This window comes from Salmo salar, chromosome ssa02 (assembly GCF_905237065.1).
Source record: "Salmo salar chromosome ssa02, Ssal_v3.1, whole genome shotgun sequence".
NCBI lineage: Eukaryota > Metazoa > Chordata > Actinopteri > Salmoniformes > Salmonidae > Salmo > Salmo salar.
Window position 1 is genome coordinate 18,340,169 of NC_059443.1, and position 25,583 is coordinate 18,365,751.

General features: G+C 46.0%; 3 protein-coding genes across 7 annotated transcripts; all 3 read left to right on the forward strand.

Annotated features, from left to right (window-relative positions):
- The first annotated feature begins 14,170 nt into the window (after positions 1-14,170).
- LOC123728158 (ictacalcin) lies at positions 14,171-17,011 on the forward strand. The gene is made up of 3 exons (XM_045698905.1): positions 14,171-14,384; positions 16,170-16,312; positions 16,569-17,011. The coding sequence occupies exons 2-3, from the start codon at positions 16,175-16,177 to the stop codon at positions 16,707-16,709; spliced, it is 279 nt and encodes a 92-aa protein (XP_045554861.1). The 5' UTR covers positions 14,171-14,384; positions 16,170-16,174; the 3' UTR covers positions 16,710-17,011.
- A 3,536-nt stretch (positions 17,012-20,547) lies between these two features.
- LOC123728159 (proteoglycan 4) lies at positions 20,548-22,712 on the forward strand. The gene is made up of 3 exons (XM_045698909.1): positions 20,548-21,827; positions 21,943-21,994; positions 22,131-22,712. The coding sequence occupies exons 1-3, from the start codon at positions 20,929-20,931 to the stop codon at positions 22,275-22,277; spliced, it is 1,098 nt and encodes a 365-aa protein (XP_045554865.1). The 5' UTR covers positions 20,548-20,928; the 3' UTR covers positions 22,278-22,712.
- Positions 22,713-22,789: 77 nt separating this feature from the next.
- On the forward strand, positions 22,790-25,336 carry cg047 (CG047 protein). 5 transcript variants are annotated; one of them, XM_014185518.2, is made up of 6 exons: positions 22,790-22,877; positions 23,462-23,712; positions 23,863-23,983; positions 24,217-24,441; positions 24,723-24,856; positions 25,010-25,336. In XM_014185518.2, the coding sequence occupies exons 2-6, from the start codon at positions 23,509-23,511 to the stop codon at positions 25,178-25,180; spliced, it is 855 nt and encodes a 284-aa protein (XP_014040993.1). In that variant the 5' UTR covers positions 22,790-22,877; positions 23,462-23,508; the 3' UTR covers positions 25,181-25,336. The 5 variants fall into 5 exon arrangements, with proteins under 5 accessions (XP_014040993.1, XP_014040992.1, XP_014040995.1 ...); XM_014185517.2 differs by having other exon boundaries at positions 22,802-23,298; XM_014185520.2 differs by having other exon boundaries at positions 22,802-23,298; positions 25,045-25,336.
- The last annotated feature ends 247 nt before the right edge of the window (positions 25,337-25,583 follow it).

A 25,583-nucleotide genomic window follows, 5' to 3' on the forward strand; every position in this document is an offset into this window, starting at 1 on the left:
TAAGCTCATTCCAGCTATGTGTGTGGAGCCATGTTTGTTGACATACAATGCATTCTGGGTTTCACGTAATCGTCTGTCGAACCAAATATGCTATAACAAAATGAGGTGAGTAAGGGTTCACACATTTTTGGAGAACGTCAGGAAGTGAATGGTGGGATGTGAACGATGGTAGACGACACACCCCTTCAACATGCATACTATACACAGACCAATCTCATCTTGTGTTCTCTTATTATCTTTGGTTTCTGTGAGGAAAAAAAGCATCCTCGGGTTGCTTTCGATTTCTAGAAAGTGTTTTACGCAATTATTTAGATCAATGGTGAGCTTACCCGTGATGTACTTAATTATAAATATGAATTGCTATTAGCTAATTCATATTGTAGTTTATGTCAGCTGAGTTATAAAAATATGACCGCTTGTGTTGCGTCAATCTTTCCTCAGTTAGCGCTAGGACAAATGTAGCCTACATTTTTCCGGTTTGGATGATTGTGCTATGCTATAGATACTTCTGTGAATATCTGAACATTGCATCCAAAAATAAACTGCTCACATTCTGGACATAACTTTGTAAGGACTGTGTTTGTGTAAATAGTTTCTGAAAAAAGTGTGGCCAGCTCAAATGCTTATTGTTGCGTCATTCGAAACTGGCCATTCTAAATAAGCGTTCTAATCACACAGGTGTGATCGTAGGCTTCAGGGACCACTGTAGAATGATCACACCCGTGTAATGGTACATGTGAAAGGGCTAGAGCAGAGATGGGTTCCAGGAAGTTGTGATAGTTGTGAATCAAATCAAACTTTATTTGTCACATGCGCCGAATACAACAAGTGTAGACTTTTCCGTGAAATGCTTACTTACAAGCCCTTAACCAACAGTGCAGTTCAAGAAGACTAAATCATTTATCAAGTAGACTAAAATAAAAAGTAATAATAAAAAGTAACACAATAAGAATAACATGACAAGGCTATATACAGGGGGCACCGGTACCAAGTCAGTGTGCGTGGGTACAGGCTAATTGAGGTAATCTGTACATGTAGGTGGGGGCGAAGAGTAGCAGCAGTGTACAAAAGGGAGGGGGAGGTCAATGTAAATTGTCCGAATTTTTCAGCAGTCTTATGGCTTGGGGGTAGAAACTGTTGAGGAGCCTTTTGGTCCTAGACTTGGCGCTCCAGTACCGCTTGCCGTGCGGTAGCAGAGAAAACAGTCTATAACTTGGGTGACTGGAGTCTCTAACAATGTTATGGGCTTTCCTCTGACACCGCTTATTATATAGGTCCTGGATGGCAGGAAGCTTGGCCCCAGTGATGAACTGGGCCATTCGCACAAACCCTCTGTAGCGTCTTACGGTCAGATGCTGAGTAGTTGCCATACCAGGCAGTGATGCAACCAGTCAGGATGCTCTCGATGGTGCAGCTGTAGAAACTTTTGAGGATCTGGGGACCCATGCCAAATCTTTTCAGTCTCCTGAGGGAGAAAAGGTTTTGTCGTGCCTGCTTCACAACTTTCTTGGTATGTTTGGACCATGATAGTTTGTTGGTTATGTAGACACCAAGGAACTTCTAACCCGCTCCACTACAGCCACGTCGATGAAATCTCGCGTCTTGTGACTGGCCGGCCGCCCAACAACCTGCCCATTTGACCCTATCCCCTCCTCTCTTCTCCAGACCATTTCCGGAGACCTTCTCCCCTACCTCACCTCGCTCATCAACTCATCCTTGACCGCTGGCTACGTCCCTTCCGTCTTCAAGAGAGCGAGAGTTGCACCCCTTCTGAAAAAACCTACACTCGATCCCTCCGATGTCAACAACTACAGACCAGTATCCCTTCTTTCTTTTCTCTCCAAAACTCTTGAACGTGCCGTCCTTGGCCAGCGCTCTTGCTATCTCTCTCAGAATTACCTTCTTGATCCTAATCAGTCAGGTTTCAAGACTGGGCATTCAACTGAGACTGCTCTTCTCTGTGTCACGGAGGCTCTCCGCACTGCTAAAGCTAACTCTCTCTCCTCTGCTCTCATCCTTCTAGACCTATCTGCTGCCTTTGATACTGTGAACCATCAGATCCTCCTCTCCACCCTCTCCGAGCTGGGCATCACCGGAACGGCCCACGTTTGGATTGCGTCCTACCTGACGGGTCGCTCCTACCAGGTGGCGTGGCGAGAATCTGTCTCCGCACCACGTGCTCTCACCACTGGTGTCCCCCAGGGCTCTGTTTTAGGCCCTCTCCTATTCTCGCTATACACCAAGTCTCTTGGCTCTGTCATATCCTCACATGGTCTCTCCTATCATTGCTATGCAGACGACACACAATTAATCTTCTCCTTTCCCCCTTCTGACAACCAGGTGGCGAATCGCATCTCTGCATGTCTGGCAGACATATCAGTGTGGATGACGGATCACCACCTCAAGCTGAACCTCGGCAAGACGGAGCTGCTCTTCCTCCCCGGGAAGGACTGCCCGTTCCATGATCTCGCCATCACGGTTGACAACTCCCTTGTGTCCTCCTCCCAGAGTGCTAAGAACCTTGGAGTGACCCTGGACAACACCCTGTCGTTCTCCACTAACATCAAGGCGGTGACCCGATCCTGTAGGTTCATGCTCTACAACATTCGCAGAGTACGACCCTGCTTCACACAGGAAGCGGCGCAGGTCCTAATCCAGGCACTTGTCATCTCCCGCCTGGATTACTGCAACTCGCTGTTGGCTGGGCTCCCTGCCTGTGCCATTAAACCCCTACAACTAATCCAGAATGCCGCAGCCCGTCTGGTGTTCAACCTTCCCAAGTTCTCTCACGTCACCCCGCTCTTCCGCTCTCTCCACTGGCTTCCAGTTGAAGCTCGCATCCACTACAAGACCATGGTGCTTGCCTACGGAGCTGTGAGGGGAACGGCACCTCCGTACCTTCAGGCTCTGATCAGGCCCTACACCCAAACAAGGGCACTGCGTTCATCCACCTCTGGCCTGCTCGCCTCCCTACCTCTGAGGAAGCACAGTTCCCGCTCAGCCCAGTCAAAACTATTCGCTGCTCTGGCACCCCAATGGTGGAACAAGCTCCCTCACGACGCCAGGACAGCGGAGTCAATCACCACCTTCCGGAGACACCTGAAACCCCACCTCTTCAAGGAATACCTGGGATAGGATAAAGTTATCCTTCTAACCCCCCCCTTCCCTTAAAAGATTATAAGGTGAATGCACCAATTTGTAAGTCGCTCTGGATAAGAGCGTCTGCTAAATGACTTAAATGTAAATGTAAATGTTAATGGGGGCCTGTTCAGCCCGCCTTTTCCTGTAGTCCACGATCAGCTCCTTTGTCTTGCTTACATTGAGGGAGAGGTTGTTGTCCAGGCACCACACTGCCAGTTCTCTGACCTCCTCCCTATAGACCGTCTCATCGTTGTCGGGGATCAGGCTGTTGTGTCGTCTGCAAACTTAATGATGTGTTGGAGTCGAAATTGGCCATGCAGTCATGGGTGAACAGGGAATAAAGCAGGGGACTAAGTACACACCCCTGAGGGGCCCCAGTGTTAAGAATCAGCGTGGCAGACATGTTGTTGCCTACTCTTACCACCTGGAGGCGGCCAGTCAGGAAGTCCAGGATCCAGTTGCAGAGGGAGGTGGTTAGTCCCAGAGTCCTTAGCTTAGTGATGAGCTTCGTGGGCACTATAGTGTTGAACGCTGAGCTGTAGTCAATGAACAGCATTCTCACATAGGTGTTCCATTTGTCCAGGTGAGAAAGGGCAGTGTGGAGTGCAATTGAGATTGCATCGTCTGTGGATCTGTTGGGGCTGTATGCGAATTGGAGTGGGTCTAGGGTGTCCGGGAGGATGCTGTTAATGTGAGCCATGACCAGCCTTTCAAAGCACTTCATGGCTACCGACGTGAGTGCCACGGGGCGGTAATAATTCAGGCAGGTTACCTTCGCTTCCTTGGGCACTGGGACTATGGTGGTCTGCTTGAAACGTAGGTATTACAGACTCGGTCAGGGAGCGGTTGAAAATGTCAGTGAAGACACTTGACAGTTGGTCCACGCATGATTTGAGTACACGTCCTGATAATCCGTCTGGCCCAGCGGCTTTGTGAATGTTAACCTGTTCAAAGGTTTTGTTCACATCAGCTAGCGAGAGCGTTATCACACTGTCATCCAGAACAGCTGGTGCTCTCGTGCATGCTTCAGTGTTGCTTGCCTCGAAGCAAGCATAAAAGGTGTTTAGCTCATCTGGTAGGCTCGAGTCACTGGGCAGCTCGTGTCTGGGTTTCCCTTTGTAGTCCGTAATAGTTTTCAAGCCCTGCCACATCCGACGAGCGTCAGAGCCAATGTAGTAGGATTCAATCTTAATCCTGTATTGACGCTTTGCTTGTTTAATGGTTCCTCTGAGGGCATAGCAGAATTTCTTATCCTGTTAGGGCTAGGGGGCAGCATTGACACGGCTGGATAAAAAACATACCCGATTTAATCTGGTTACCACTCCTACTCAGTAACTAGAATATGCATATACTTATTACATATGGATAGAAAACACCCTAAATTTTCTAAAACTGTTTGAATGGTGTCTGTGAGTATAACAGAACTCAAATGGCAGGTCAAAACCTGAGAGATTCCTTTACAGGAAGTGGCCTGTCTGACCATTTGTTGAACTTCTTTTCCATCTCTATCATTTACTAAGGATCTCTGCTCTAACGTGACACTTCCCACGTCGTCCATAGGCGCTCAGAGCCCGGGAAAAAACAGAATGTCGTCATTCCAGCCCCAGGCTGAAACACATTATCGCCTTTCTCAAGTGGCCGATCAAGAGACACTAGCTTATGCGCGTGACCCCGACCTCCCCCGCCTTTGGGATTTTTTCCTCTGTTTGTCGAAAAGGAGATTCCCTGTCGGAATATTATCGCTTTTCTACGAGAAAAATGTCGTAAAAATTGATTTTAAACAGCGGTTGACATGCTTCGAAGTACGGTAATGGAATACTTAGAATTTTATTGTCACGAATTGCGCCAAGCGCGTGACACTTCTTTACTATTTCGGATAGTGTCTGGAACGCACGAACAAAACGCCGCTATTCGGATATAACGATGGATTATTTTGGACCAAACCAACATTTGTTATTGAAGTAGCTGTCCTGGGTGTGTATTCTGACGAAGACAACAAAAGGTAATGAAATTTTTATAATAGTAAATATGATTATGGTGAGTGCTAAACTTGCCGGGTGTCTAAATAGCGAGCCCGTGATGCCTGGGCTATGTACTTAGAATATTGCAAAATGTGGTTTCACCAAAAAGCTATTTTAAAATCAGACATATCGAGTGCATAGAGGAGGTCTGTATCTATAATTCTTAAAATAATTGTTATGCTTTTTGTGAACGTTTATCGTGAGTAATTTAGTAAAATGTTAGCGAATTCCCCGGAAGTTTGCGGGGGTATGCTAGTTCTGAACGTCACATGCTAATGTAAAAAGCTGGTTTTTGATATAAATATGAACTTGATTGAACAAAACATGCATGTATTGTATAACATAATGTCCTAGGGTTGTCATCTGATGAAGATCATCAAAGGTGAGTGCTGCATTTAGCTGTCTTCTGGGTTTTGGTGACATTATATGCTGGCTTGAAAAATGGGTGTCTGATTATTTCTGGCTTGGTACTCTGCTGACATAATCTAATGTTTTGCTTTCGTTGTAAAGCCTTTTTGAAATCGGACAGTGTGGTTAGATTAACGAGAGTCTTATCTTTAAATGGCTGTAAAATAGTCATATGTTTGAGAAATTGAAGTAATAGGATTTTTAAGGTTTTGAAAATCGCGCCACAGGATAGCAGTGGCTGTTACGTAGGTGGGACGAATTCGTCCCGCCTAGCCTAGAGAGGTTATAAGCGTCCGGATTAGTCTCCCGCTCCTTGAAAGCAGCAGCTCTAGCCTTTAGCTCGATGCAGCTGTTGCCTGTAATCCATGGCTTCTGGTTGGGATATGTACGTACAGTCATTGTGGGGACGACGTAATCATTGCACTTATTGATGAAGCTGATGACTGAGGTGGTGTACTCCTCAATGCCATTGGATGAATCCCGGAACATAATCTAGTCTGAGCTAGCAAAACATTCCTGTAGTGTAGCATCCGCGTCATCTGACCACTTTCGTATTGAGCAAGTCACTGGTACTTCCTGCTTTAGTTTTTGCTTGTAAGCAGGAATCAGGAGGATATAATTATGGTCAGATTTGCCAAATGGAGGGCGGGGGAGAGCTTTGTATGCATCTCTGTGTGTGGAGTAAAGGTGGTCTAGGATTCTTTTCCCCCTGGTTGCACATGTGACATGCCGGGAAAAAAATGGGTTAAACGGATTTAAGTTTGCCTGCATTTAGTCCCCGGCCACTAAGAGCACTGTTTTTGGGTGAGCATTTTCTTCTTTGCTTATGGCCTTATAGAGTTGGTTGTGAGCAGTCTTAGTGCCAGCTTCGCTTGTGGTGATAAATAGACGGCTACGAATAATACAGATGAGAACTCGCTTGGTAGATAGTGTGGTCTACAGCTTATCTTAATACCTCAGGCGAGCAATACCTCGAGACTTCTTTAAAATGAGACATTGTGCACCAGCTGTTATTGACAAAAAGACACTCACACATCCACCCCTCGTCTTACCAGAGGTAGCATCTCTGTTCTGCCGGTGCATGGAAAATCCCGCTAGCTCTATATTGTCCGTATCTTCGTTCAGCCACGTCTCAGTGAAACATAAGATGTTACCGTTTTTAATGTCCCGTTGGTAGGATAATCTTAATCGTAGGTCATCAATTTTATTTTCCAATGATTGCACGTTAGCAAGAAGGATGGAAGGCAATGGGAGTTTACTTGTTCGCCTCCGGATTCTCAGAAGGATGCCTGATCTGCAGCCCTTTTTCCGGCGTCTTTTCTTCACGCAAAAGGTGTGGATCCGGGCCTGTTCCAGTGAAAACAAGATATCCTTCTCATCGGACTCGTTAAAGGAAAAGGTTTCTTCCAGTCCGCGGTGAGTAATCGCTTTTCTGATGTCCAGAAGTTATTTACGGTCACAAGAGACGGTAGCAGCAACATTATGTACCCAATAAGTTAAAAAATAAGTTACACAAAACACAAAAAAATAAAAAATAGCACAATTGGTTGGGAGAATGTAAAACGTCAGCCATGTTCTTCGGCGCCATCTTAGGCGGCATGAACGAGTCTTTGTGGTGCTTGTTGCTGTAATCAGGCTCACACAACACCACACACCCCTCAGAGAAGCATGTGATACTAGTCTGACTGCTATTACACACATGTTGACATGCGTACACACACACACACACACACACACACACACACACACACACACACACACACACACACGACTGATAGATGTAGAACTACAGTGGTGCTAAATGACCAGCACCATCTTGCGTTGTTTCCTCTCTAATATAAAGTATTGTGTGTGGTGTGTTTCCCATGAGATAAAGGATAAATAAGCAGTGCTTGACTTGGGCAGGAGCTCACTGGAGCTGAGTACCGGCACCTCAAGTTCTTTACTGCTTGAGCACCTGTTCCTCTTATAGGATATTAGCTCAAAAGTATTGTGGAGCTCCTGAACCTAAATATAAACAGTACCGCCACCCAAAACGAGTACCGGAACCAATTTCAGTCCAAGTCAAGCACTGTCAATAAGTCACACCACCGTGTGTGATGCCGCTGTTCACAGGGTGTTGTGTGATGCCTCTGTTCACAGGGTGTTGTGTGTGATGACTCTGTTCACAGGGTGTTGTGTGTGATGACTCTGTTCACAGGGTGTTGTGTGTGATGCCTCTGTTCACAGGGTGTTGTGTGTGATGCCTCTGTTCACAGGGTGTTGTGTGTGATGCCTCAACTCACAGGGTGTTGTGTGATGCCTCTGTTCACAGGGTGTTGTGTGTGATGCCTCTGTTCACAGGGTGTTGTGTGTGATGCCTCTGTTCACAGGGTGTTGTGTGTGATGCCTCTGTTCACAGGGTGTTGTGTGTGATGCCTCTGTTCACAGGGTGTTGTGTGTGATGCCTCTGTTCACAGGGTGTTGTGTGTGATGCCTCTGTTCACAGGGTGTTGTGTGATGCCTCTGTTCACAGGGTGTTGTGTGTGATGCCTCTGTTCACAGGGTGTTGTGTGTGATGCAACTGTTCACAGGGTGTTGTGTGTGATGCCTCTGTTCACAGGGTGTTGTGTGATGCCTCTGTTCACAGGGTGTTGTGTGTGATGCCTCTGTTCACAGGGTGTTGTGTGATGCCTCTGTTCACAGGGTGTTGTGTGATGCCTCTGTTCACAGGGTGTTGTGTGATGCCTCTGTTCACAGGGTGTTGTGTGATGCCTCTGTTCACAGGGTGTTGTGTGTGATGCCTCTGTTCACAGGGTGTTGTGTGTGATGCCTCTGTTCACAGGGTGTTGTGTGATGCCTCTGTTCACAGGGTGTTGTGTGATGCCTCTGTTCACAGGGTGTTGTGTTTGATGCCTCTGCTCACAGGGTGTTGTGTGTGATGCCTCTGTTCACAGGGTGTTGTGTGATGCCTCTGCTCACAGGGTGTTGTGTGTGATGCCTCTGTTCACAGGGTGTTGTGTGTGATGACTCTGTTCACAGGGTGTTGTGTGATGCCTCTGCTCACAGGGTGTTGTGTGTGATGCCTGTGTTCACAGGGTGTTGTGTGTGTGATGCCTCTGTTCACAGGGTGTTGTGTGTGTGATGCCTCTGTTCACAGGGTGTTGTGTGTGTGATGCCTCTGTTCACAGGGTGTTGTGTGTGTGATGCCTCTGTTCACAGGGTGTTGTGTTTGATGCCTCTGCTCACAGGGTGTTGTGTGTGATGCCTGTTCACAGGGTGTTGTGTGATGCCTCTGCTCACAGGGTGTTGTGTGTGATGACTCTGTTCACAGGGTGTTGTGTGTGATGACTCTGTTCACAGGGTGTTGTGTGTGATGCCTCTGTTCACAGGGTGTTGTGTGTGATGCCTCTGTTCACAGGGTGTTGTGTGATGCCTCTGCTCACAGGGTGTTGTGTGTGATGCCTGTGTTCACAGGGTGTTGTGTGTGTGATGCCTCTGTTCACAGGGTGTTGTGTGTGTGATGCCTCTGTTCACAGGGTGTTGTGTGTGTGTGATGCCTCTGTTCACAGGGTGTTGTTTGTGATGCCTCTGTTCACAGGGTGTTGTGTGTGACGCCTCTGTTCACAGGGTGTTGTGTGATGCCTCTGCTCACAGGGTGTTGTTTGATGCCTCTGTTCACAGGGCATGTCACCTGTAGTCACTAGATGACCATGCTAAAGAGGACAAAAGTGTGAAAATGTATATAGAAAAGCACTTTAACTATTTGTTCGCCCAGTCTTCCTCAGATTTGATATGGCCAGAAGAAATGGCAGCAGTTTTATGGGCTCCTAACGAACTGTGCTATTATGTGGTTTTTCACATTATTTGTAACTTATTTTGTACATAATGTTTCTGCCACCGTGTCTTAATGCAAAAAATAGCTTCTGGATATCAGGACAGCGATCACTCACCTCGGATTAGACAAACGGTCGGTCTGTGCATATTTGTAAACAACAGCTGGTGCACGAAATCTGAGGAAGTCTCTAGATTTTGCTCACCTGAAGTAGAGTATATTGTGATAAATTGCTGGCCACACTACTTGCCTAGAGAGTTTTAGCTTTACTTTTCGTGGCTGTTTATTTACCACCAGACAAAAAAGTGGTCAGATGAAGCAGATGCTAATCTACAGGACTGTTTTGCTATCACAGACTGGAACGTGTTCCGGGATTCTTCCGATGGCATTGAGGAGTACACCACATCAGTCACTGGCTTTATCAATAAGTGCATCGAGGACGTCGTCCCAACAGTGACTCTACGTACATACCCCAACCAGAAGCCATGGATTACAGGCAACATTCGCACTGAGCTAAAGGGCAGAGCTGCCACTTTCAAGGTGCGGGACTCTAAACTGGAAGCTAACAAGAAATCCTGCTATTCCCTGCGACGAACCATCAAACAGGCAAAGTGTCAATACAGAGCTAAGAATTAATCATACTACACCGGCTCCGACGCTCGTCTTATGTGGCAGGGCTTGTAAACTATTACAGACTACAAAGGGAAGCACAGCCGCGAGCTTCCCAGTGACACAAGCCTACCATACGAGCTAAATCACTTCTATGCTCGCTTCGAGGCAAGCAACACTGAGGCATGCATGAGAGCATCAATTGTTCCGGACGACTGTGTGATCACGCTCTCCGTAGCCGACGTGAGTAAGACCTCACAAGACTGCGGGGCCAGACAGATTACCAGGACGTGTGCTCCGGGCATGTGCTGACCAAACTGGCAGGTGTCTTCACTGATATTTTCAACATGTCCCTGATTGAGTCTGTAATACCAACATGTTTCAAGCAGACCACCATAGTCCCTGTGCCCAAGAACACAAAGGCAACCTGCCTAAATGATTACAGACCCGTAGCACTCACGTCCGTAGCCATGAGGTGCTTTGAAAGGCTGGTCATGGCTCACATCAATACCATTATCCCAGAAACCCTAGACCCACTCCAATTTGCATACCGCCCAAACAGATCCACAGATGATGCAATCTCTATTGCACTCCTCACTGCCCTTTCCCACCTGGACAAAAGGAATGCTTATGTGAGAATGCTATTCATTGACTACAGCTCAGCGTTCAATACCATAGTACCCTCAAAGCTCATCACTAAGCTAAGGATCCTGGGACTAAACACCTCCCTCTGCATCTGGATCCTGGACTTCCTGACGGGCCGCCCAAAGTTGGTGAGGATAAGTAGCAACACATCTGGCACGCTGATCCTCGACACTGGAGCCCCCCAGGGGTGCGTTCTCAGTCCCCTCCTGTACTCCCTGTTCACCCACGACTGCATGGCCAGGCACGACTCCAACACCATCATTAAGTTTGCAGACGACACAACAGTGGCCTGATCACCGACAATGACGAGACAGCCTATAGGGAAGAGGTCAGAGACCTGGCCTGCTGGTGCCAGAATAACAACCTATCCCTCAACATAATCAAGACTAAGGAGATGATTGTGGACTACAGGAAAAGGATGACCGAGTACACCCCCATTCTCATCGACGGGGCTGTAGTGGAGCAGGTTGAGAGCTTCAAGTTCCTTGGTGTCCACATCACCAACAAACTAGAATGGTCCAAACACACCAACACAATCGTGAAGAGGGCACGACAAAGCCTATTCCCCCTCAGGAAACTAAAAAGATTTGGCATGGGTCCTGAGATCCTCAAAAGGTTCTACAGCTGCAAAATCGAGAGCATCCTGACTGGTTGCATCACTGCCTGGTACGGCAATTGCTCGGCCTCTGACCGCAAGGCACTACAGAGGGTTGTGCGTACGGCCCAGTACATCACTGGGGCTAAGCTGCCTGCCATTCAGGACCTCTACACCAGGAGTGTCAGAGGAAGGCCCTAAAAATTTTCAAAGACCCCAGCCACCCCAGTCATAGACTGTTCTCTCTACTACCGCTTTGCAACCAGTACCGAAGTGCCAAGTCTAGGACAAAAAAGGCTTCTCAACAGTTTTTACCCCAAGCCATAAGACTTCTGAACAGGTAATCAAATGGCTACCCGGACTATTTGCATTGTGTGCCCCCCCCAACCCCTCTTTTTACGCTGCTGCTACTCTCTGTTTATCATATATGCATAGTCACTTTAACTATACATTCATGTACATACTAGCTTAATTGGGCCGACCAACCAGTGCTCCCAAACATTGGCTAACCGGGCTATCTGCATTGTGTCCCGCCACCCACCACCCACCACCCGCCAACCCCTCTTTATCCTGTTGGGGATAGGGGGCAGTATTTGCACGGCCGGATAAAAAACGTGCCCGAATTAATCTGGTTATTACTACTGCCCAGAAACTAGAATATGCATATAATTGTTTGATTTGGATAGAAAACGCCCTAAAGTTTCTAAAACTGTTTGAATGGTGTCTGTGAGTATAACAGAACTCATATGGCAGGCAAAAACCTGAGAAGATTCCTTACAGGAAGTGCCCTCTCTGACCATTTCTTGGCCTTCTACACTCTCTTTATTGAAAACTGAGGATCTCTGCTGTAACGTGACACTTCCTACGGCTCCCATAGGCTCTCAGAAGGCGGCAGAACGGTGAATGATGCCTTTGCAGGCCATGGCTGAAAAACAGTAGCGCATTTGGATAGTGGTCGATCAGAGAACAATGAGACTGGGGGCGCGTGCACGAGCCATGTTTTTATTTTTTCGTCTTTGAACGAAAACAGGGTTTCCCGGTCGGAATATTATCGCTTTTTTACGAGAAAAATCACATAAAAATTGATTTTAAACAGCGGTTGACATGCTTCGAAGTACGGTAATGGAATATTTAGAATTTTTTTGTCACGAAACGCGTCGGGCGCGTAACCCTTCGTCACCCTTCGGATAGTGTCTTGAACGCACGAACAAAACAAAGGATATTTAAACTTAACTATGGATTATTTTGAACCAAACCAACATTTGTTATTGAAGTAGAAGTCCTGGGAGTGCATTCTGACGAAGAACAGCAAAGGTAATCCAATTTTTCTTATAGTAAATCGTAGTTTGGTGAGGGCCAAACTTGGTGGGTGTCAAAATAGCTAGCCCGTGATGGGGAGCTATCTACTCAGAATATTGCAAAATGTGCTTTTGCCGAAAAGCTATTTTAAAATCGGACATAGCGATTGCAAAAAGGAGTTCTATATCTATAATTCTTAAAATAATTGTTATGTTTTTTTGTGAACGTTTATCGTGAGTAATTTAGTAAATTCACCGGAAGTTTGCGGTGGGTATGCTAGTTCTGAATGTCACATGCTAATGTAAAAAGCTGGTTTTTGATATAAATATGAACTTGATTGAACAAAACATGCATGTATGGTATAACATAATGTCCTAGGAGTGTCATCTGATGAAGATCATCAAAGGTTAGTGCTGCATTTAGCTGTGGTTTGGGTTTATGTGACATTATATGCTAGCTTGAAAAATGGATGTCTGATTATTTCTGGCTGGGTACTCTGCTGACATAATCTAATGTTTTGCTTTCGTTGTAAAGCCTTTTTGAAATCGGACAGTGTGGTTAGATTAACGAGAGTCTTGTCTTTAAAATGGTGTAAAATAGTCATATGTTTGAGAAATTGAAGTAATAGCATTTCTAAGGTATTTGAATATCGCGCCACGGGATTCCACTGGCTGTTGAGTAGGTGGGACGATTTCGTCCCACATACCCTAGAGAGGTTTTAAGCTACTGTTACTCTCTGTTCATCATATATGCATAGTCACTTTAACCATATCTACATGTACATACTACCTCAATCAGCCTGACCAACCGGTGTCTGTATGTAGCCTCACTACTTTTATAGCCTCGCTACTGTATATAGCCTCGCTACTGTTATTTTTCACTGTCTTTTTACTGTTGTTTTTATTTCTTTACTTACCTATTGTTCACCTAATACCTTTTTTGCACTATTGGTTAGAGCATGTAAGTAAGCATTTCACTGTAAGGTCTACACCTGTTGTATTCGGCGCACATGACAAATAAACTTGGATTTGATTTATATATTCAATTAAAACCTCAATAAAAATAAATAAAAAGTCTGATTTTCTACTTTAGAATAGTAATGTTCATAATTTCCCTGAGGGGTATATGGAGCCAGTCAGCCAGTAAGGTAGCCCTACAGGTTAGTCTGGGCAGTTTGGAGAAGTTTGGCCAGTTTGGAGAAGCTTGGCCAGTTTGGAGAAGCTTGGCCAGTTTGGAGAAGCTTGGCCAGTTTGGAGAAGCTTGGCCAGTTTGGAGAAGCTTGGCCAGTTTGGAGAAGCTTGGCCAGTTTGGAAAAGTTTGGCCGGTTTGGAGAAGTTTTGCCGGTTTGGAGAATGCTGCAGTGTTACTACATTCTTCTAAACTGAAAAGTTGTTGGATGAATAAACACAGTCAGAATAAGAGGTATTTACTCTCATTCAAAAGACATTCGACATATGCAGGGATTTCTCCTCTCTGTTTTCTGTTGTTTTTTTTTATAGGGGAAGTCCAGGAAGAACCAGAGCAAAATGGTGGATTGTTTACAATGGTGATACATTTAGGTGAAGTAAGCATAACTTAGTGAGACTTAGCATGACATATGTAGGGTGGAACTGAGAGATGATGAAAATGACTGATAAGAGTCAAACATTTAGGGATGTTCAGTCACTAGTTCACATGAAGAAGGGAACAGAACATTAGTTTCCATTTCCATCAGATAAAGAGGGAAAAGGAGAGGAAAGGGGAGGGGAGAGTGGGGTGTGGTAATCAATGTTTAAAACCAACAGCCCATCCCCCTCTTCCTCACTCCCTCGCTCTCTCTTTCTCTGACTGTCCAACTCCTCGCACAACTTCGGTGAGTGAAAACTAAACCTAGTAAAACGTGTACCTGAGTGCCTCGCTGCTAAAATGCTTCAGTTTGTTTTATCTGTGTGTGTTTCTGATATGTTAGATGTGGCAAATTATACATTCTCATTGGGTGGTTTACCACATTTATTTGCAATTGTGTGTAGTTTAATGTTTTATAGTGATTAATACTTGACTGCAAAAATTTGAATGACTTCAGGGTGTGCTTTGCAACAGTTAGTAAGCGCCTGTCTGCATTGTTTGTGATCTTGAGTCAAGCTCTGCGGAGGGCGTAACTCTGTCTGCCTGTCCATTCAAACATGTGTGGGTGCTACTCAGAGCACTACGCAGTTCAGATGAAAGAATCTCTCTTCTCTTCCGCCTCCTCCCCTCTCTCTTCCTCCCTCAATCCTTCCATAGTGCAGAACACTACTACCTTCTATCCTCCACACCCCCCTCTCTCTCGCTCTCTCTTTCCTTCACTCTGTCCTTACCATAAGCTCTCTCTCCCCTCGCTCTGACCATTCTGTGAGTAGAGTGTGTTTCTAGTTATCAGATGGGCAGTCAGAGGGGTGGTAAGAAGGTGTGTCTGGTTGGATGCCTGCCGGTCCTGGGGCAGCTGACAGTGACTCAGAGACAGATCAGTGGAGTCCACCACAGTGACTGGAATTGTTCCTTACAACTATAATGTTGTGCTTACCATGTTCATACTATATGGTTGCTTCAGCGTCCTTATTTGACCACACTTACTGCAAGTCACTCTGGAGAGGAGGGTCAGCTAAATGAGGGATTTACATTACAGATGCTTCCTTAAACTCAGAAACTAGACTACGGGTAGGCAGAGAAAGAGAGAATAGAGAGAGCAACCTCCCTACATAGTGGCGAGGTATGTGAAGGGACAGAGTGAAGAGACACACCTTAACCAAACTAGATAGAAAGAGGGTGGAGACAGGTGAGGGGTGGGGGAGGTGCTGGGATTTCTGTTATTGTTTGCCTGAAATTACCAACGCGCCTTTCTGCCAATCCACCAATTTCCTCCCATCTGTCCTCCTGTCTATGTGTCTGTCCCTGTCTCTCTCTATACAGTATATATTATTTCTCTATTTCTCCTTAAAATCCCCCAGAGTTAATGAGAGAGACATGCAAGGGCGTTGGCTAGAGCCATGTCTGTTTGTGTTTAAACAACTCAGCCCCCTCTTCTCTTCCTTTCTCCCCTCCATTTCCGCCTCTCTCTCTCTTTCTCTCACCGCCTCTCTCCCTATGTCTCCATCTCTAACCTCTCTCCGCCTCTCTCCCTCTCTAATTACCTCTGTTGCGTTGCTCTCCATCTCTCCTCCCCCTCTCTTTCTCTTCCTCCCTTTGTGGTAGAGATGTAGAACTTGTTTGCAGTAGTGGGGAGTGGGGAGTGTGTAGTTTAGTCTTTGCTTCGTGTGCAACAACCGTTAATACTCTTTAAACCCTCTATTGAACCTGAACCTTGTGTTTAAACACGATTAAACCAGTGCCAACATGACTATTTCCCAGACATGTATGGAATGGTAACCCGGATGTAAGATAAAAATAGACTTGAATTGAATATGTCCCTTTAACTACGTTTCTGGGATTTCACATTTCAAAAAGTCAAATAAATAGATCAAATAATTCATATAATGTTGATAATATTAGATGTATTATACTGTGAATACAGAGTAACCAAACATTCCCCTCTCAAGGCGTGGACATCATGTCCACTAGCATCCTGCTATCATTAATAAAACTTTTTTTCTCTCTCTCTCTCTCTCTCTCTCTCTCTCAGTCACCATGTCACAGGTCCAGCAGGCTATGGCATTGCTCATCGCAGCCTTCCACAAGTACTCTGGCAAGGAGGGCGACAAGACGACCCTGAGCAAGGGAGAACTCAAAGATCTGCTCAACGCTGAGCTTGGAGAGATCATGGGGGTGAGTGGATCCTAGGAACAGTTCAGTTCAATCATGCTTTATTAGTAGCACGACCAAATACAATACTGCTAAAGACAGACACTATTGAAATATTGAATTTCTTGGAATATCACAAACACATGACCAGCCTCATCCAATAGAATAACTTAATCTCTCACACCTTTATAAACAAATACCAACTGTGTGGATTCTAGTTTTAACTTCTGAAATCAAAGTCTCACCCATTACCTCTCTCTCTCTCTGATCATTATAACAGAAAAACACTGACCAGGCAAAGGTTGACAAGATCTTCAAAGATCTGGACGCTAACTCAGATGGCAGTGTGGACTTCCAGGAGTACGTCACACTGGTGGCCTGCCTCACCATGATGTGCAATGAGTTCTTCAAAAAGAAGTGAAACAGCTCCCCCTGCCCACTCTCCACAGAACAGCAGCTCTTGCTCCATGAGTGAATTCATGATAAGATTAGCCAGATCCTCAATGCAGGTTCAGAGGGACAGAGATGCAGGTTTACACACATACACAGAAAAAGGGTTGGGTTGGTTATACACACCACACATAGACAGACAGGTGAAGGACACATACACTGACCTGTACACATACAGACATATAGGCTACAATCTCATTAGATGGAGAGGAAGCTCTTTGGTGTGTTTAAAGTGAAAAATGAAATAAACTATTTTAATATGTTTGGAAGAAAGCTGACGTATCATTTGTGCAGGTGTGTGTGTGTTTGTGCATGTGTGATTGGCTGTGTATGTCCTAAATAGGATACAGCAAGCAACATGAATCAAACATCAAACCTTTGTTTTCAGACACCTGGTGAAATAATACAATTTGTTGATTATGTCAACGTAAACCAAACATACAATGAAATTAGGGTATATGAGGCATCCCCTATATTTGACTACTTAATTACGTCACAATACTGTTATCTACTCCAGTGCCAGTAAGAATACAGGAAGTCAACTGTTACTGTGAAGGTCCAATAGAGCCACATATAGAACCATCTCCAAGATGAAGCTTCCTACCCAGCAACATGAAACAACAAAGATAATATCCTAATAATTATACTGTATCGCAGGTCTCCATATAGAACCATCTCCAAGATGAAGCCTCCTACCCAGCAACATGAAACAACAAAGATAATATCCTAATAATTATACTGTATCGCAGGTCTCCATAGAGAACCATCTCCAAGATGAAGCCTCCTACCCAGCAACATGAAACAACAAAGATAATATCCTAATAATTATACTGTATCGCAGGTCTCCATATAGAACCATCTCCAAGATGAAGCCTCCTACCCAGCAACATGAAACAACAAAGATAATATCCTAATAATTATACTGTATCGCAGGTCTCCATATAGAACCATCTCCAAGATGAAGGCTCCTACCCAGCAACATGAAACAACAAAGATAATATCCTAATAATTATACTGTATCGCAGGTCTCCATATAGAACCATCCCCAAGATGAAGCTTCCTACCCAGCAACATGAAACAACAAAGATAATATCCTAATAATTATACTGTATCGCAGGTCTCCATATAGAACCATCTCCAAGATGAAGCTTCCTACCCAGCAACATGAAACAACAAAGATAATATCCTAATAATTATACTGTATCGCAGGTCTCCATATAGAACCATCTCCAAGATGAAGCCTCCTACCCAGCAACATGAAACAACAAAGATAATATCCTAATAATTATACTGTTACACAGGTCTCCATATAGAACCATCTCCAAGATGAAGCCTCCTACCCAGCAACATGAAACAACAAAGATAATATCCTAATAATTATACTGTATCGCAGGTCTCCATAGAGAACCATCTCCAAGATGAAGCCTCCTACCCAGCAACATGAAACAACAAAGATAATATCCTAATAATTATACTGTATCGCAGGTCTCCATAGAGAACCTATTGGACAGTACTGAAGATGAAAATTAAGATTAGCCATAGTCCAGCAATCGCCTAGTCTTAGATTTAATCTAAGACAAGGCTGCGTAAGGAAGTTTGTACATGTCTATCACCAGATGATCATCGCCGCGGGTCAGAGCAGGAAGGTAGGGGAAAGCAACAGCAGCAACATAAAAATAGTGCGTAAAGTAGCACGCAGTAGAAGGAAAGGTTGTTCAGGTGTCAGGAAGAGGTGTTCTGAGAGTGTGTGGCCATATGTTTCAAGCGTCTAAGATTAGGAGTGCTGATTTAGGATCATTTTTGCCTTTTTAGATCAATATGAATGATATTACTTGGACAGAGGGGGACCTGATCCTAGATCAGCACTCCTCCTCAGAGGCACGATACACACAGCCCCTGGTCACGCAGCCACTCGGTTGAATCTAACACATCTCTATGATGCATTAGTCTTGATCAGGGTTGGGGCCAATTCTACTGACATTCTAGTCTGAACTGAACTCCTATAGAGAGCCTCCCTGTCACATTCAACTGATGAGAATTGAAATTGATTGACACAACTCTGGTGTCAATAAAAGTAACATTTAGGCCTACAGTAATCCAGGGTACTTGATATGTGAGAGTGAGACTAGAAGGTGGAGGTTGTTGTGCTCCAGCCCAGTGCAGAGGAGACCGACAGGGCCGAGTGAGGCCAGGAAAGAGTGAGGCTGTTCTGAGCTGAGCTCTTGGTTGTTCTCTCAACCATCAAGGTTTCGGCCAGAACATCTCAGCAGAGCCACCAGTGGGTTCTCATTACTGTTTGTGTGTGTGTGTGTGTGTGTGTGTGTGTGTGTGTGTGTGTGTGTGTGTGTGTGTGTGTGTGTGTGTGTGTGTGTGTGTGTGTGTGTTCATTTTACAGAGTAGGTTGATTGAGAACACACTGTATTTTATATGGCAACGATTCCTTCTAGGCCTTCACCAGTTCTTGTGATGATTGAAAAGACAGGGGGCATTCAGGGACATTCAAATCAAATCAAATGTATTTATATAGCCCTTCTTACATCAGCTGATATATCAAAGTACTGTACAGAAACCCAGCCTAAAACCCCAAACAGCAAGCAATGCAGGTGTAGAAGGGACATTCACCATCAGACCATAGGAGCTTGTGTTGGGATTCAATACTCTTCACAATCAACAACATACACAGATAGATTGGCCAAACACATACGTCTGAGACATGTGACCATCAGTTTTATTAATTTATTAATGTGGTCTGTCCAGAGGAAGGAGGACATAGGCAGTGGACATATTTTCATGGAGGTCAATACTTGTCATACTGGGAAACGAATTAGCATACGCTCCGTGGCAGTGGGCAGGCAAAGAATGCCACGAACTTTTCCATTGGCTGAGGCAGTGAGTAGGCGGAGGTTGGAATGAGAGGGTTCCTGTAAGAGCCTATCAGAGTGCAAGACAGTGGGGTGTGTGTGGGGGAGAAGTAGAACAGTCTCTCATCATGTGAGAGCCCAAAGGCACACACACACACATGCTCCTCACCATGGAAACGCTTCTCACCTCTGGGTCGTCGTGGAGACACTCATCACCTGGACAGTAGACTCCGCCCTGCATAAACCGGAATTATATAGTTTAACCAATCAGACACCTTGTCGGCTGGATGGAATAAGGAAGTAATCTGCATAGGTTAATCCTAATCCACAGACAAAGGCAGTTTTTCGGCAGGCTGGGCTCGTCTGGCTGGGTCTGTGGGATTGATCCACCAAAGACAGTCTATTGGAAGATACCCAGAATCTATTTCTCCAATAGGAATCCCAGATCACGCTTGTGACAGCAGCACATGGATCTAATCTTCCTCTCTCCCATTGACCTCAATACAACCACATGGTGATCTGTTCAACTACCCATGTTCTGTAGTTGTTCATGGAAGTAATTGTTGGTTGTGCCTCTAAATTGAAACCCTCTCTGACTCTCTACCCACTACAGGTAGTGACCAGCTTTTGCACAGAAGGCTGTAGTGAATGGAGGTGGATGGAAGCGCCTTTGATGTGGTTTAGATAATCTAATGTTTGCTTTTGGCTGTCTGGTGACAAGGAGGCTATTTTTGGTCAGTCATGTTCGGCAGTGTGAAGAAAATCATCTCTCTGTTTGAGACTCGACGGCAGCCTCGCCCCCTCTCTCTACCTCCTTCCCTCCCACCATCTCTCTCTCCATCTCTACCTCCTTCCCTCCTTCCATCTCTCTCTCCATCTCTACCTCCTTCCCTGCCTCCATCTCTATCTCCATCTCTACCTCCTTCCCTCCTTCCATCTCTCTCTCCATCTCTACCTCCTTCCCTGCCTCCATCTCTCTCTTCATCTCTTCCCCTATCCCTCCCTTCCTCCCTATCCCCTCTCAGGTCCAATAAAAAAGCCCCCCAGTCCCGCTTAAAGAGACACTCTTCTCCTTCTGCCTCCCTCTCCGGCTGCCCTTCCCCTTCCTCCTTCTCCGGCTGCCCTTCCTCTCTCTACCCCCAGACCAAAGCCAGACCCCCCCTTACCCCCCCACCTGTCCACCAACCACTACAACTTCCTGCTAGATGGAGAGTAGGAGAAGAAGGCAGGAAGGGAGTGAGTGATACGGGTTGGGGTCATGGAGGGCTGAGAGGTCGTGGGGGGGTCAGGGTTAGGGACTCATGGCCGAGCGGACGTCAGGAGCTTCAGATGAGGAACCAAACATCTGTCACCATGGAGATTCCACAACACTTTAGGACCGCAACTAAACCTCAACAACAGACCACTACTCAACCCCAACCTCAACTCCAGACCACTATTCAACCCCAACCCCAGACCACTACTCAACCCCAGACCACTACTCAACCCCAACCCCAGACCACTACTCAACCCCAACCCCAGACCACTACTCAACCCCAACCCCAGACCACTACTCAACCCCAACGTCAACCCCAGACCACTGTTCAACCCCAACCTCAACCACAGACCACTACTCAACCCCAATATCAACAGCAGACCACTATTCAACCCCAATGTCAACCCCAGACCACTACTCAACCCCAACCGCAGACCACTATTCAACCCCAGACCACTACTCAACCTGAACATCAACCACAGACCACTACTAAACTCCAGACCACTACTCAACCCCAACCTCAACCGCAGACCACTACTCAACCCCAGACCAATACTCAACCCCAACCTCAACCGCAGACCACTATTCAACCCCAGACCACTACTCAACCCGAACATCAACCGCAGACCACTACTCAACCCCAGACCAATACTCAACCCCAGATCACTACTCAACCCCAGACCACTACTCAACCCCAACATCAACCGCAGACCACTACTAAACTCCAGACCACTACTCAACCCCAACCTCAACCGCAGACCACTACTCAACCCCAGACCAATACTCAACCAAAACCTCAACAGCAGACTACTTCTAAGTCTCAACCTCAACCCCAGACCCAGACCACTACTCAACCCCAACCTCAACACCAGACCCTGGCCCCGCTCCCATCCTGGCCGCTGTGTCTGAAGGGTACACCTTCTGTCCGGAACGCTGAGGCAGCCTTCCTGTCCCTGCTGCTCTTCTGCCACAGGTAACCATGGAAATGGCCTGGCCATTTGTTGTCGGGAGGTGACTGTGTTCAGGAATAGACATCAATGTGAACCATGTGCACTAAGACACAATCTCCTTTGTTTTTGTTGTTGCAGTGGCTCCAGTAGCAGTAAGATTGCAATTGACAACAAGATTGAGCAAGCCATGGTAGGACAGTGTGTTTACGGTTATAGTGTCTGTAATGTGTTGTATTGAAGGACTTGGTGAAGACCCATCTGTTGCTGGAAGAATTGTGACATACATTTGATGATATGCTATAATGACATGTTGTATATTGCTGTAGGACTTGGTGAAGAGCCACCTGATGCTGGCTGTGAGAGAGGAGATGGAGCTACTGAGGAAGCGGATCAACCAGCTGTCAGAGAGGAACGCCCAGCTGGAGAGAGCGAACTACATACTGAGAGCACTGAGAGACAGACAGAGACACTAACGCACACATCCACGCACACACCCACGTACACACTCGCATACACAGAGAGAAGCTAACAGTATTAGTACATGCCTTTCATGTTCTATTTAAATGGGTGTTTTGAATAATCCTGTAAAATGTGTATTTATATTTAACCTTTATGTACCCAGGCGAGTCAAGAACAAATTCTTATTTACAATGACAGCATGGCTATGATGATGATGGTGATGATGATGTAGTCTCGTGTAATGATGATGCTGTAGTCTATAACGTTCCACTTAGCCTATTCCATGTCGTGTGCCAATGGTAGTTAATGAGTGGAATGTTAGCTAAACGGAGACTGGTAACCAGGCTAATGAAGAGGGGTTCTGAAAGAGAACGTGTGAAATGTGCATATTCTGTAATTCTGCAACAACAAAAAATATGAGTCAAATAAATAACTGTTACTAAAGAAGAGTTTGACTTGTGCCGTAGAGTCCACCACTTACACAAGCACACACAATGTAACATGCACGCCAAGGGGCGCCATTGTATAATTTCCTACTAACGAAGAAACCGGAAGTGTGATTGTTTCGTTCTGTAGAAGGTGTTATGGCGGCGCCAGTGGAGGGAATTTCAAAAGTGAGCAGATCCTGCTAAATAGAGTCAATCTATCCTCATGTATTAACAGTGAAAAAACTACAAGAAACGCGTGAGCTCAGCTGTCATTCGTGGCATTTCCTCATAACAGTAAACTGAGAATAAACGACATGATTGAATTTGCATAGCTTTAGTTAACGTTAGCTAGCTAATTAGCCAAACAAACCCTATAACGTTAGCTGGCTAATAGTACAACAAGTAAAGTTAGCTGGCTAACTGACTGGTGAACTTTCTAGCATGTCTGCTGTCGTCGTTAGCTAGCTAGCTGGCTGTGTGCTGAAAGTTCCCACAGTGAATGGAATCTAGCTAGAGATCTAACGTTAGCTAGATAACGTCACATCGTCATATCTGGTTGGAAGTGTAAAGTTAACGTTATTCAACCTACGCTACAGATCCAACAATGGTAAGGGACTGGGTTGGGCATAGGACTCAATATGTTAAGTTTGCTCCATCGGAAAGGTTAGGTTAGGGGGTGTTAAAGTTAGGCAAAGTGATAATGTAACTGACATTCAGAACCATACAAAATATTCTGGTCGTTGACTGCCTTGTATCTTACCTAACATCAGTAACAGAGCCGTCACCCAAAGATAAAGACCCAGACTGGTGACCTAAGATGACCAGAGTAGGTCCCCTGCAGCAGCGTCCTCTAGCAGGGTGCAGTGACCCAGACATCCAGCTGGTCCCCCTGCCTGCCCCGGTGCCCCTGGTCCCCGCTAGCCTCCTGCGGTGCCCGGAACTGGACCTGTCTCTCCCCCTCAGCCCAGACCCGCCACGGCTCAACCCGGCTAGCCTGCTGAGAGGACGCAGGCACCGGCAGGTCAGTCTGACACATACACACACTGACGGACAGTCACAGATGGTGCTTTTCTCAGTTGTCAAGACAGCTGTAGAAATGATGAGAGATCTGTGTGTGTCGGTCTGTGTTTTTGGAGAGACATCACTGAAGTGTGTGTCCCTGACTCTACAGGTGCGATTTGCCTCCGAGGAGCCTGTGGTTGTCACGTTGATAGCAGAGCCTAGCAAAGACCCTCCACCTTGGCAATGCCCTGGACACTCCAGCAGTTACTCAAAGGGGAAAAGACTCCATGGTAACTAACCCTCCTGGTCTGGAGTCTGATGTACTCATGTTCCCCTGCACAGGAGTTGCATGCATCAACCAATGGTTGTGTGCCATGTCATCGACTGTGCCGTCGCACCAGATTGCTATAACATGTGATGTGGTTAGGCTGATTCGTAAAATACCTATCCAGGTGTTATAAGATCTGGCATGAGTCAGCGATGTCTGAGCTGGTCAATATCTCTTCCTGTATTCCTCCCATAGGTGGAGATCTGCGTTGGAGGGCAAGGTCAACAACCAATGAGGAGGCTCCCTGTGAGGAGAGGGGTGGCAGCCTCCCTGAAGGGGCGGAGTTAAATACTACTCTGGCTCTGATGGCTGAGCTAGTTAACGTGGCAGGGGCAGAGTTTAACTCCCAGAAGGCCGTGCAGGAGCAACTACAGAAGTCAGACAGAACCAAGAACAGCATCAGCGCCCGGGCTACAGAGGGTAGCACATTAAACACACACATGCAGACATAAATACAAACACACACACACACACACACACACAGAAACACACACATGCAGACATAAACACACACAGAAACACACACATGCAGACATAAACACACACAAAAACACACATATGCAGACATAAACACACACACAGAAACACACCCATGCAGACACAGAAACACACATGCAGACATAAACACACACATAAACATACACATGTAGACATAAATACACACCACACACTAACTGCGAGTATGTCCTGTCTGTCTATAGGGGTGAACGTCCCTCCATCCCAGCACCTCTACAGGGCATTGGTCAGTGTGAATGTGGAGGAGGAGGAGCTTATCAGCCAGGCTCTACGTGACAGGCTTCAGCTGGTCTCGCCCACATGCAGCCATGGCAACAAGGCAGGTCCCTCTCACTGACCCCATCAGATTGTGTGTGTGTGTGTGTGTGTGTGTGTGTGTGTAAGTAATATGTAAATAAAGGTGTGTGTAGAGCGAAAACACTCATGACCTGCAACTAGTCCATAACTGTATTTGTAATCCGTGTGTGAGCAGAACGAGGACAGTCCTGACCTGCAGGTTTTCTTCAGGGGGGATCTGCTGAGAGAGAAGCCCCTCCTACCAGGGGAGGAGATTACCATACCACGCCCCCAGCCCATCCCACGCCCCGCAGACACAACCTTCGACCTCTACCGCAGACACACATGCTGGGAGGCTGGACCCTGACACACACACACACTTACTCTGAACCTCTAGACTGAAAGGCCCTGTCCCAAAACTTAAGAAAAGCATTACCCCTTCTTTCCCTCCCTACCTCTGTCATTCTTGGATGTAAATATTGTATTTGAAACTAATTGAAGATATTAAAGGAATGAACCTGTATCATGTTGATGAGCGATCTTTACTACTTGCGTGTGTGCTTGAGCCTTGGTTTGTGTTTGCTTGCATGTGTGTATGAGTTGTGGGCTTTGGAGAGCGAGGGAGGAGGTAGTGGTGGTAGAAGGATGAAGAGGTGAGGGAGAGATTGTCCAGGGATCGAAGACGGCTGCGAGGTGAGTACACAGCTTCAATTCACACTGCTGGGTGTGTTGTGTTTGTAACGGGGGTATAGAGAGTAATAGTAATGGTG

What these genes read in the sequence shown, in the direction of transcription:
- LOC123728159 (XM_045698909.1), top strand. Translation starts at nt 20,929, where the DNA reads ATGAGGAACCAAACATCTGTCACCATGGAGATTCCACAACACTTTAGG. An exon ending in CTGCTGCTCTTCTGCCACAG is followed by an intron (nt 21,828 to 21,942) that starts GTAACCATGGAA and finishes TTGTTGTTGCAG; the next exon opens with TGGCTCCAGTAGCAGTAAGA. An exon ending in ACAAGATTGAGCAAGCCATG is followed by an intron (nt 21,995 to 22,130) that starts GTAGGACAGTGT and finishes ATATTGCTGTAG; the next exon opens with GACTTGGTGAAGAGCCACCT.
- LOC123728158 (XM_045698905.1), top strand. Translation starts at nt 16,175, where the DNA reads ATGTCACAGGTCCAGCAGGCTATGGCATTGCTCATCGCAGCCTTCCAC. An exon ending in AGCTTGGAGAGATCATGGGG is followed by an intron (nt 16,313 to 16,568) that starts GTGAGTGGATCC and finishes TCATTATAACAG; the next exon opens with AAAAACACTGACCAGGCAAA.
- cg047 (XM_014185518.2), top strand. Translation starts at nt 23,509, where the DNA reads ATGACCAGAGTAGGTCCCCTGCAGCAGCGTCCTCTAGCAGGGTGCAGT. An exon ending in AAAGGGGAAAAGACTCCATG is followed by an intron (nt 23,984 to 24,216) that starts GTAACTAACCCT and finishes TTCCTCCCATAG; the next exon opens with GTGGAGATCTGCGTTGGAGG. An exon ending in CAGCGCCCGGGCTACAGAGG is followed by an intron (nt 24,442 to 24,722) that starts GTAGCACATTAA and finishes GTCTGTCTATAG; the next exon opens with GGGTGAACGTCCCTCCATCC.